Genomic DNA, 12,709 nt, shown 5'->3' on the forward strand with positions numbered 1-12,709 from the left:
CATGAAAAAAAAAATGATCCTGTGCACAGCTTTGGTGAACCACATAAGCCTCTGGATGGCTCAGTTAAAATGTTCTCCTTTTATCCCCCTAAACCCTTGCAGCAAGCTTGAGCGTCGGGACATGACCAACCAATAAATGGCAGGCCACCTGAAAGTTGCCATTTCTCAGGGGGATAGTGAATTCCAGATTGTGAATATCTTGTTCTCCCTGTCATGTTACTGCAGGGGAATTTCAATTGTTGGTCCCAGTTGGACCATGGTTTGAATAATAATCAGAAAGCTATCTTCTTAGCCCCTGCCGTATTTTTGAGACTATCACAGTGCCTCTGTGGTAGACACTCGAGAGTGGCCTGTGGCAACTCGGTAAGTCTCACAGCTTTTGACTGGAACCTCAAAAGCAAACTGGAGGTTGATGTCATTATGCAAGTGAAGGCAGGTATGGGATAGAACAAGGCCTGTCATTGGAAGAGAAGGAAGGATGGGTGGGAGAAAAGATTTAGAGAGGAGATCAGAGCGAGAGGCAAGAGGAGCAGCCGATAAAACATGGAGGCAGAGACGTTAAGATTTCTCTCTGTACACTTACAGGTTGTTATGAATATTCTTAAGGGATGGATGTGTACAGGGCTTTGTGTGTCTAGGTGAACAAACTATATCTTATCTAGGTGGGAGGTTTATATCCTTATCAATTAGTTATAAGCTAATTGTGCAGATGTATTTATTGTACATGGAGTATTTAACATATACATCAGGTTGATGGGTTACAACTTGTTGAGTCATGTTTTCACTAGACTGTTGGGAGGGTGAACAGAGTCCGTGACAGGAAGCCGTGCTAGGCTATAGAATGCTTGCTAGCGTGGCGTGGGGCCCACACTAACACGGGCCCATGGAACCGGATGTGTGTGTCAGGCATAGCAACCCACCAAGGGGACAGAGTGTGAAAGCCGTAACAGACACAGCAAGTGCGCGCGGATCTGCGCAGACACAGCAAAGAGCGCGCGGATCTGCGCAGACACAGCAAGAGCGTGCGGATCTGCGCAGACACAGCAAGAGCGTGCGGATCTGCGCAGACACAGCAAGAGCGTGCGGATCTGCGCAGAATGGGAACTCTCAGAACCGGTCACGCGCTTTATTAATTATACCGCAACAGCCAACTGCTGTGTCCTCACACTTAGTGGTGTCAGCTGAAGGTGAGGCCACCTCCTGAAGCATCCTGGCTCTGGTAACTGAACCTCCTGTTTGGCTGCGGGGCAGTGAGGCAGTGAGCAGGAGAAAGCCTCTCTCCCAGGCTTCTGAGGGCAGCATGAAAGCAGCAGCTGCAGCTGATGCCCTGCCTCACACACGCCCCACACACCGAGAAGCGGATGTAGCACACAGGACTTCAAAGGCTGGCACTGGATGAACCCACGCCTGTGGCCCTGCACACTCCAGTTCATTCCAAACACAGCCCTGTCACACCACTGTCCATGAAACCCTACACGCCTTCTCCTGAAAGCCTGGGCATTCAGGATGACCCACGGCAGTGTGGCCAGGATGCAAAGCACAGGCTTCCTGGACAGGAATCTTGTATTGAAATGGAATACTAACTAATATAGCCCTTCCTTGAGCCTCTCCACCGCACGTCCTCCAACACAGTCAAAACAAGCTGCCTCAACTTTTTCTGTAGGTAAAACCTCCCACGAGAACTTAAAATCCAAAACCAAGTTGTAATACCACAGGGGAGAGAAACCTTCAAGTTAAAAAAAAAAAGCAAGAAGAAAGGGCTATAGAGACCGCCATCTCTATAGTAGACAAGAGCACACACTGCTCTTGCAAAGGACTCAAGCTGGGTTCTCGGCAACTGTGTCAGGAGGCTCAAAACTGCTAACTCCAGCTCTAGGAGCAGGGCCTGTGAGGATACTGCAGTTGTGCACAAAACCACACCCAGATATGTGTGTGTATGTGTGTGTGTGTGTGTAATAAAAAGTAAAGTCTTTTAAAATTTAATTAATTGACTGATATGGAAATTGGATATGAGGTAGAGATATCCCTCAGGCATTTCATAAAAATGAATACAGAAGTGCTTTCGAGAGAAACTGAAACGCAAGCCACCGGAGAACTTCACAGGGAAATAATCCTCACTGCAGATGAGCTCACGGGGAAATGACAGAGCATTTGAGAAATACGAACTGACATACACACGTGGAGGACAGGAAGACTTTAAGTTGCTATTGGCCTGAGAGTCTATAACATTTTAAAGTACGTTTAAAATGGCCAAACGAGGGGAAAGGGGACAGGCAAACAATGACTAACAGAGAAGGAAAGGATGTGAGGGAAGAAAACGCATGCCATGAACGGCAAAGTCATGAATCTCTGGCTAGATTCACATTCAGACTAAATGGAGCTGGAGAGAGAATAAGCAAACTGGAAAATCTGAGCCCAGATCAGAGAAACAGACAGAAAACCCAACTAGGAGAGAGGGTGAGAGTAAGTGTAAGTCATGAAGGGGAGAGCAGAGGCTGAAGGAGCTGCCTTCGGCTGTCAGAGAGAGCAGGCAGCGCCATGTTGGAGATAGGCTGGGAACCGATGGGAACCGATGGGAACGGATGCAGGTGGATTGCATCCCAACCTGGAGGCCGTAAGGGAGAACACATTGCCCGAATTTTCCCTATCTCCTAGCTCCACTCTTCATCTTCCAAACCAGCGAAGGCCACTCACTGTTCTCTCTGCCTCTCTCTGACACCAACTCTGACTTCCTCTTCTGCCCTAAGGACCCCGTGGTGACACAGAGACCAGGGGCACCTTCCCTTCCAAAACCAACCTCATCATCTTAAAGCCAGCTGAGGAGCAACCTTCAGTCCTTCAGAAATCTTAGTGCCTGGACATGTGACTGAACATCATCGTGGGATCTGGAATTAGGACAGGAGCATCCTGGGGGCTGGAGGGGGGATCCATGCACATTTAATACTGATCTGAATTCTGAACAGCACAGAAAGCCCATATAAAGCAAAGATCAAACTTCAAATATCCAGAAGCAAAAGGAAGCTTACCTTGAAGGTAGACCTTTGACCAGAGGGTAGTTCTAAAGGAGACTAGCAAACACGGGAAGAAGGCAGTGGGATACAGTGGTCGATGCACTGAGAAAAACATGTGTAGAACAATTTCTTTACAAATCTAACTGGCCATTCAGAAGTGAGGGCAAAATTGGCATATTGTCAGTAGGAGAGGTTTCTCACACCTAAGACTCTTGAAAAATGTAACTACAAAGGCATGGATTTCTAGCAGAAGAAAAGTGTATTTGGAAAGAAAAACATAGGCAAATCTAGAAGAAATTCGGTCTGAGGGAGACAAGTGCACAGCAGAGAGAATGAAGGGGACAGGCTTTGAGGAAAATCCGAATGGCCAGATATGACAAAAGGACTGTGTCCTGTTCCTATGTGTCCCTGTTACCTTTAGATGTCAACTTGACCCAGCATAGAGACATCTGAGAGGAGAGAAGTCTCAAGTGAAGAATTGTCTAAGTTAGCTGTGGACATGTCTGCTACAGCAATTAGTGTAGTGTGTGCGGGCACAGCCCACTCTAGGCGGTACCATTCCTAAGGTCAGTGGTCCTGGGTTGTGTAAGAAAGCTAGTTGAACAAGAGCCACAGAGGGCATAGCCCACTCTGGGGGGCACCATTCCTAAGGTCAGTGGTCCTGGGTTGTGTAAGAAAGCTAGTTGAACAAGAGCCACAGAGCAAGCCAGAAAGCGGCATTCCTCCAGGCTTCCTTGATTTCAGGCTCTTGCCTCAAGTTCCAACCCTGATTTCTTTCAATGACTGACCTGGAAGTGCAAGGTGAAATAAACCCTCTTCTCCCACTAAATGGTTTTTGACTCAACAACAGAAAGGAAACCTGAAACTGTGGCTTCTGGTGGTGATGCTGGCTGAGGCCATGAGCACTGGAAGAAATCAGAAGCTGGCGGCCAGCACTTGGCCCCTCTCCTCACAGGAAAGTGGACAGGCTTTGAACTGTGGAGCCTTGTTTGCTAGCTCATTCCAGAGGGGTTTGCTCCTACTCCTGTGCTATATTCCTGACACAAAAAATATTACAACACACCTTCTGGTCTGAGAATATAGTCAATGCATCTAGTCATGAATGAATTTTTCACTTGTATGGTCAATCCACCCAGTGACACATGTACAGCTAGGAAAAGAAATTCAATGGACACCAAGGGAGGGTCCCTTCCAGTCAGTTCGCTAGCTAGCAAGGTGGGCCTGCTGGTAACACTGATCAGCCTTGGCTTATCCCAGTAACAGCGAGAGCCCACATGGGCCACCCCTGGGTACCAGACATTCCCTGCTTGCACTGTCTAATCTTACAAAGAAGATGAAATACCATTTCTGTGGATAGGAGGTGTATCCAGGCATAGTAATTTCCCCTGGTAACAGAGATGGCAGCTGAGGTGGGGTCAGGTTGCTAGACTCCCAAATCTACATTCCTCCTCCAACCGCGCCTCTTGGATTACGTGCGATCTTTCTTTAGGGACTACTGTACCCAAGGTGTCAGCTCACTGAAATCACCGGACCCATAACTCATTCTTGTAACTGATGCAGACCAGGAATGTCGGCCATCATAAACCAAGCCCACGGCTCAGTAAGCAGTGCCCCCGGGTACCTTAGATCAGTGAAGCACGGTCGGGCTTCTGGGATGAGTGGGCGCCCATTACCACACAGAGCTGTTCCACAGACACAGAGTGAACTGAGAGGTGTCACCTTGATTCGATTGATGGAAGGGAAATGATGTGCCTTTTTAAAAAAGCTTTTGAAAGGTAGTGAAGTGGAAAAGAACGCAGGAAGAATGGGTCTCGTGTGGCTGTGTCACAGTGAGCTCAGAGTAACATGGATTCCAAGTGTATGTGTACACGAGGAGCCATCCATCACGGGGTCCCACAGTCCAGATCCCACAGAGAAGTCCTGGGAGCCTCTGCCAAAGTGGATGAGAAGGGCCCCCAGATTCCATGCATAGAGGAGGGTTTTGCTGAAATTTCCAACCCCAAGAAGCCCATATAAAAAAAATACACAATCCAGTTATTATGATTATAAGCTGTATGCAGATTGGGCAGATACAACACTATACTAATTGGCCGTGTATAAGACTCTGTGGATTCTGGTGGTGATGCTGGCTGAGGCCATGATCACTGTGAGACCCCTTGCTTCTTTTAATTTCTCCGTGGTTCTGGTCCATCATGGCTTCCTCCTCCTCTTCCTCTGTCCCCTCTCCTTCCCCTCTGATCCTCTTCTGCCTCCCTACCTGCCCCCACTCTCAAACCTCCATTCCCACCTTTCCTCTCCACTGCCCAATCACAGGCTCTGGTCTTTATTGACCAGTTAAAATGGGGAGAAGGTGCACATGAGATCAACTCAGTACATGATGGTGATGGACAGCCCTCTGAGGGCAACCCCTCTTGAGGAAGCAGAATCAACACCAGAATAAACTGTGGCAATTTTAACCACATGCCTATAAACCCCAAAGGCACCTGCCAGCTCATCCCTCACAATATGTCAACCATTCTGGGCTGCCATACCCACAATGCCACAAAAGAGCCACTGTCTATGTAAATCACCTAAGACACATGGTCACAGGTTCAAGGATATGACACCCCACCACCACCACCACCACTTCAAGGGCATTCCTGAGGGTGCCAGAGGCACCAGGGATACCAGCCCATCCTAACAATGCCAGCCTGGATGAACAGGCCCTCTAGAGCAGTGGATTTCCACCTGAGAGTCATGACCCCTTTGAGGGTCAAACAACCCTTTCACAGGGGTCCCCTAAGACTGTCAGAAAAACAGATAGTTACATCACAGTTCACAACAGTGACAAAATGACAGTTACAACGTAGCAATGAAAATAACTTTACGGTTGGGGGTCGCCACAACATGAACCGTATGAAAGGGTCACAGTGTGAGGAAGGTTACAAACGGCTGCTCTACAGCGTGCCCACACCCAGACATGTTGCTAACTGCCTCATGCTTCTGTTGATATTATGGACAGGCAAGTGTAGGACGAGACAAAGCCAAGGGATGGAGGCCTGAGATCAACTATCTCCTCCCCCAGAGCTCTTTACCTCAGGAGTCAGTGCATTGTTATCCGAAGTCTGGCTGGATAGAAGAATGTGTGTGAAGCCCTCTTCCTTCCGCACCACGATGTCACGAAACCGACAGTTGCTTTCATTCTGGCGGACGCTGTACCTGAGCCTTTTGTCAAAGACATAGTCCTTCTCCGTCTCCAGCTTCCTCTTCACGGGGCTGTGCAGGTTTAGGCCTCCGTTGGTCAGAGCAGAGCCTTCGGGAATCAGAGAGCCTAAGTGAGAAACTGGTTTGCACTATACTACAATGTAAGTCAACTAGAGAGAGCCTAGATTTCCAGTGGAAAATCCCAGAATGCCCAGGGGCCTCCCATGCTCTACTCTGGGAGGACGAAGAGTCCAGGATGTAAATAATCCATTTTCAAATTCAGAAAATAATCTGGGGGACATTTTAGCAAAGGACTGGTTGTGGGGACCTGACACTACTGTAGAATGAATACATGTGTCAGTAATAACTCAGCTAATGCTAGAATTCTTAGCAATGAAGAATCTACTGACCCCTAGGGAGGCAGTGTTATCCAGTGGTGGACACAGGTGACTGACAAAGAATCCTCATTAAAAGCAGTACTAGCCACTGTCCTGAAAGCAACGGGTATCAACTTCTACCATGTGCTAAAAGCATAATACACCAACAATATCCCATTCCACATGGAGGCTAGAAACGGGGCTTCGACTGTCCAGTACTTAACTTCTGATGGTAAGGACCAATAGGCAGGGTCCTCCTGTTTCCACCTCTCTTCTCCCAGATGATTCATCTATATTAATACTCATAAATGACCTGAGGATTATTTCACTAAAACTGGTTTTGTTTACTTTCTATTGCTTTTATTAAGACCCCATGGCCAAAAGCAACTTAGAGAGAAAAGGATTCACATCAGTTCTAGTCACACTCTATCGATGAGGATACAAAAGAAGTCTTTAGCAAGGGTCAGGCATAGTGGCACATGCCTTTAAACCCAGCACTTGGGAGGCATAGACGGGTAGATCTCTGTGAGTTCAAGACCAGCCTGAACTACATAATTAGTACCAGGCCAGCCAGGACTACAGAGTCTATGTCTGTAAACAAATAAGGCTTTGATGAGATACTAGCTAGTCACTTCCAACAATACAGATGGCCTGAATGGATGTGTGGCGCTCATTCAATATCTGAAAATCAGTTGGTGTGGTCAGACACACAGGGAGTCTAAAGATGAAAATTCAGATCCATTAACACACAAAAGGCATCTGACAAAGTCCCACGGTGGGAGGGTGCATGTTCCCCTTCATACCGGACCATCGACAAAGCATCTACCTCTTATATCAGCCCTATCTGGGAAAAAATGCATTCTCCCTTTTAACACCCAAAGCCATTAAAGGATAATCTTTCTCCTGTTCAACTTGATCCTAGAAGACCTAACTAAGAAAAGGCAATAAAATTATAGCCATTGAGAGGGAAGAGAGAGGAAAAAAGACTATTTACAGATACCGTGGTTGTTTATATAGAAAGCACCAAAAATAAACCCTGAAGGCCAAAGGAACCAGCCATTCCTGGAATTTGTGAGCAAACTTAGCAAGGTTGCAAGATATGAGGTTAATAGATCTGTTTGTTACCATCCAGTGTACCGGTAATGAACAGATAGAATTTGATATTTAAAATCATTAGCCCCCCTCCCAGTGAACTATATATAGTCCTAACGGACTATGTATGGGACCTGTATATAGAAAACTGTAAAACTCTGTTGAAAGACACAGAAGTAGTTCTAACTAAACGGAGACGCATCATGGCTTCAATGAGAAACATCCTCCACAGACTCATGTGTTTAGACACTTGGTCCCCAGATGGTGGCACTGTTTGGGTAGGTGGAACCTTTGGGAGATGGGGCTGGAGGAAGGTACACCACAAAAGGTGGGCTTTGAGAGTTTATATTCTGTCACTATTTCGAGTGGGCTATCTCAGGCTCCTGTCACAATGAACTGTGATCAGGCAGCTGCCTGCTCCTGTGCCTGTCTACCATGCCTTCTTCCTTACCAACTCTTCTCTCTAGAACCTGAGGCCAAAATAAACTCTCTTTTTGATATGTCTGTCTTGGTCATTGAACTCTGTCACGGGGATAAAAAGTAACTAATACAAGAACAACCCTGGGCTGGTGAGACAGACCCCTGAACATTTGTAAGGTGTCAACGCTTATGAATTGATCTCTGAGTTCACAGCAATCCCAGGCAAAAGCCAGAAAGCTGGGTCATAGTGTCAAACTAGTTCTAAACTTTCTTTAGGAAGAGTAAAGAATGTATAACAGCCAAAAAACAAGGCTTTGAGATAAGAAGAGAGTAGATACTTGCCCAGACCCAAGTTTTAATAAAAAGCCATAGTGATCCAGTATATAAACTTAGATCAATGGGTCAATAATAGAGAACACATAAACAAATGCTTGCAAATATAGTATTGGGACCATTCAGTGGGGAAAGGGACAGACTTTTCTAACATGTGCTACTGAAACAAACAGGTATCTATTTGTAGAAAAGAAAAAAAAAACTTGATATACAGCTAGAGTTACCTGTAAAGAGAGAATCTCAACTGAAAAACTACCCAGAACAGATTGGCTTGTGGCCAAGTCTAAATGACATTTCCCTGATTGATAACTGATGTAGGACTCCCAGTCCTCTGTGGGCAGTACCAACCCTAGGCAGATGGAGCTTGGCTATATAGGAAAGCCAGGTAAGTAAGCTAGTAAGTGGTGGTCCTCCAGGGTTTCTGCTTCACTTTCACACCCTGACATCCCTCACAATGGTCTGTAATCTCTAGGATGAAATATAAAACCTCTTTTCTCCAAGTTCCTCTGGTCATGGTGTTTATCACAGCAAGAGAAACAAAACTAGGACATTTTTCACACACAGACACACACACACACACCACATAGATAAGCATAAACCACATACCACACACACACACATATATAACACACATCCTCATACATATACACATACCACACAGACAAGCATACACTATACACACACCTCATACACACACACACACACAAATATACAACACACATATCACACACACACACACCACAGTCAAGCATACACTACACACACACACACACACACCATACACACACATTACACATAACATATACACATACACACATACCACACATGCACACCAAACACACACACACCACCTACACTGTACACATACACACACACCACCTACACTGTACACATACACACACACCACCTACACTGTACACATACACACACACACACACCACCTATACTGTACACACACACCACCTACACTGTACACACACACACACACCACCTACACTGTACACACACACACACACACACACACACACACACACACACAGAGGCATGCACTCAGTTTATCTCAGAATGGAAGACAGACCTAAATGGAAAATGGCCAAATGTCTAAAAGGCAACCAGATAAAGCTCTAGGAACCCCGAGCTTGACAATAAACTTTTATATTCAGCATCAAGAAATCAAGTTCCAAGCGCAAGGCTCTGGGTTCAGTCCCCAGATCCGAAAAAAAGAAAAAAGAAAAAAAAAAAAAAGAAAAGAAATCAAGTTCCAGCTGGAGCACCAACCTTGCTGATGCCAGCCAACAGCTCACTGCTCCCAAACCCCATGGGAGAGAGAGCTCACTGCCCGGACAGGAGGGCACTCCTGAGACTGCAGAGTGGGAGAGACCACCAATACTGCCCACCCCTGCCCACATCCCTGGCCCAAGAGGAAACTGTATATGGCCTCTGGGAACTGAAAGATAGGGGCACTCGATCGGCAGTCCAGACACCTCCCATACCTGAAGCAAATCTGTCAACAGTTCTCTACACCCAAATCCCGAGGGAGGGAGACCTAAACCTTCAGAGGGCCAGACATGCCTGGGAAGCCAGAAAAGACTACATTCTGCCCACATTTCTGACTCCAGAGGAAAACACCTAACGCCATCTGGGACCCCTGTGCACGGGGGTCCCGGAAAAAGGTGGCGCAGGCCCTCCTGGTTGCTGCCCTCACCGAGAGCTCAAAAGCAGCCCCCCATGAGCAAACTTGAGCCTCGGGACCACAGGTAAGACCAACTTTTCTGCTCCAAGCGACCTGCCTGGTAGACTCAGGACACACACCCACAGGAACAGCTGAAGACCAGTAGACAGGAAAGACTACACGCCCGAAAGCAGAACACTCTGTCCCCATAACTGGCTGAAAGAAAACAGGAAAACAGGTCTACAGCACTCCTGACACACAGGCTTATAGGACAGTCCAACCACTGTCAGAAATAGCAGAACAAGGTAACACCAGGGACAACCTGATGGGCGAGAGGCAAGCACAGGAACCCAAGCAACAGAAACCAAGACTACATGGCATCATCGGAGCCCAATTCTCCCACCAAAGCAAACACTGAATATCCAAACACACCAGAAAAGCAAGGTCTAGATTTAAAATCACATTTGACCATGATGCTGGAGGACTTCAAGAAAGACATGAAGAACTCCCTTAGAGAAACACAGGAAAACATAAATAAACAAGTAGAAGCCTATAGAGAGGAATCACAAATATCCCTGAAAGAATTCCAGGAAAACACAATCAAACAGTTGAAGGAATTAAAAATGGAAATAGAAGCAATAAAGAAAGGACACAGGGAAACAACCTTGGATGTAGAAAACCAAAGGAAGAGACAAGGAGCTGTAGATACAAGCATCACCAACAGAATACAAGAGATAGAAGAGAGAATCTCAGGAGCAGAAGATTCCATAGAAATCATCGACACAACGGTCAAAGAAAATGTAAAACGGAAAAAGCTACTGGTCCAAAACATACAGGAAATCCAGGACTCAATGAGAAGATCAAACCTAAGGATAATACGTATAGAAGAGAGTGAAGATTCCTAGCTCAAAGGACCAGAAAATATCTTCAACAAAATCATAGAAGAAAACTTCCCTAACCTAAAGAAAGAGATGCCCATAAACATACAAGAAGCCTACAGAACTCCAAATAGATTGGACCAGAAAACAAACTCCTCCCATCACATAATAGTCAAAACACCAAATGCACAAAATAAAGAATATTAAAAGCAGTAAGGAAAAAGGTCAAGTAACATATAAAGGCAGACCTATCAGAATCACACCAGACTTCTCACCAGAGACTATGAAAGCCAGAAGATCCTGGACAGATGTCATACAGACCCTAAGAGAACACAAATGCCAGCCCAGGTTACTGTATCCTGCAAAACTCTCAATTAACAAAGATGGAGAAACCAAGATATTCCATGACAAAACCAAATTTACACAATATCTTTCTACAGATCCAGCGCTACAAAGGATAATAAATGGTAAAGTCCAACAGAAGGAGGCAAGCTTCACCCTAGAAAAAGCAAGAAACTAATCGTCTTGGCAACAAAACAAAGAGAAGAAAAGCGCACAAGCATAATCTCACACCGAAATATGAATGTACCAGGAAGCAATAATCACTATTCCTTAATATCTCTCAACATCAGTGGTCTCAACTCCCCAATAAAAAGACATAGATTAACAAACTGGATACGCAATGAGGACCCTGCATTCTGCTGCCTACAGGAAACACACCTCAGAGACAAAGACAGATACTACCTCAGGGTGAAAGGCTGGAAAACAACTTTCCAAGCAAATGGTCTGAAGAAGCAAGCAGGAGTAGCCATTCTAATATCGAATAAAATCGATTTTCAACTAAAAGTCATCAAAAAAGATAAGGAAGGTCACTTCATATTTATCAAAGGAAAAATCTACCAAGATGAACTCTCAATTCTAAATATCTATGCTCCAAATACAAGGGCACCTACATACATAAAAGAAACCTTACTAAAGCTCAAAGCACACATTGCACCTCACACAATAATAGTAGGAGATTTCAATACCCCACTCTCATCAATGGACAGATCATGGAAACAGAAATTAAACAGAGACATAGACAGACTAAGAGAAATCGTGAACCAAATGGAATTAACAGATATTTATAGAACATTCCACCCTAAAACCAAAGGATATACCTTCTTCTCACCACCTCATGGTACTTTCTCCAAAATTGACCATATAATTGGTCATAAAACAGGCCTCAACAGATACAGAAAGATAGAAATAATCCCATGCATGCTATCAGACCACCACGGCCTAAAACTGGTCTTCAATAACAAAAAGGGAAGAATGCCCATATATACATGGAAGTTGAACAATGCTCTACTCAATGATAACATGGTCAAGGAAGAAATAAAGAAAGAAATTAAAGACTTCTTAGAATTTAATGAAAATGAAGGTACAACATACCCAAACTTATGGGACACAAAGAAAGCTGTGCTAAGAGGAAAACTCATAGCTCTGAGTGCCTGCAGAAAGAAACAGGAAATAGCATATGTCACCAGCTTGACAACACACCTAAAAGCTCTAGAACAAAAAGAAGCAAATACACCCAAGAGGAGTAGAAGACAGGAAATAATCAAACTCAGAGCTGAAATCAACCAAGTAGAAACAAAAAGGACCATAGAAAGAATCAACAGAACCAAAAGTTGGTTCTTTGAGAAAGTCAAGATAGATAAACCCTTAGCCAGACTAACGAGAGGACACAGAGTGTGTGTC

The 12,709-nt window shown here is 45.2% G+C and overlaps 1 protein-coding gene across 5 annotated transcripts in view; it reads right to left on the reverse strand.

Moving 5' to 3' along the window:
* Cdyl2 (chromodomain Y-like 2) overlaps positions 1–12,709 on the reverse strand; it is a 191,045-nt gene that overhangs the window by 21,224 nt on the left and 157,112 nt on the right. For all 5 annotated transcript variants that reach the window (NM_001106189.2, XM_039097639.2, XM_017601238.3 and 2 more), the window contains 1 exon segment: positions 6,086–6,303. In NM_001106189.2, the coding sequence (NP_001099659.2) occupies positions 6,086–6,303 (218 nt within the window).

Source organism: Rattus norvegicus, chromosome 19 (genome assembly GCF_036323735.1).
Source record: "Rattus norvegicus strain BN/NHsdMcwi chromosome 19, GRCr8, whole genome shotgun sequence".
In the NCBI taxonomy this organism is placed as follows: domain Eukaryota; kingdom Metazoa; phylum Chordata; class Mammalia; order Rodentia; family Muridae; genus Rattus; species Rattus norvegicus.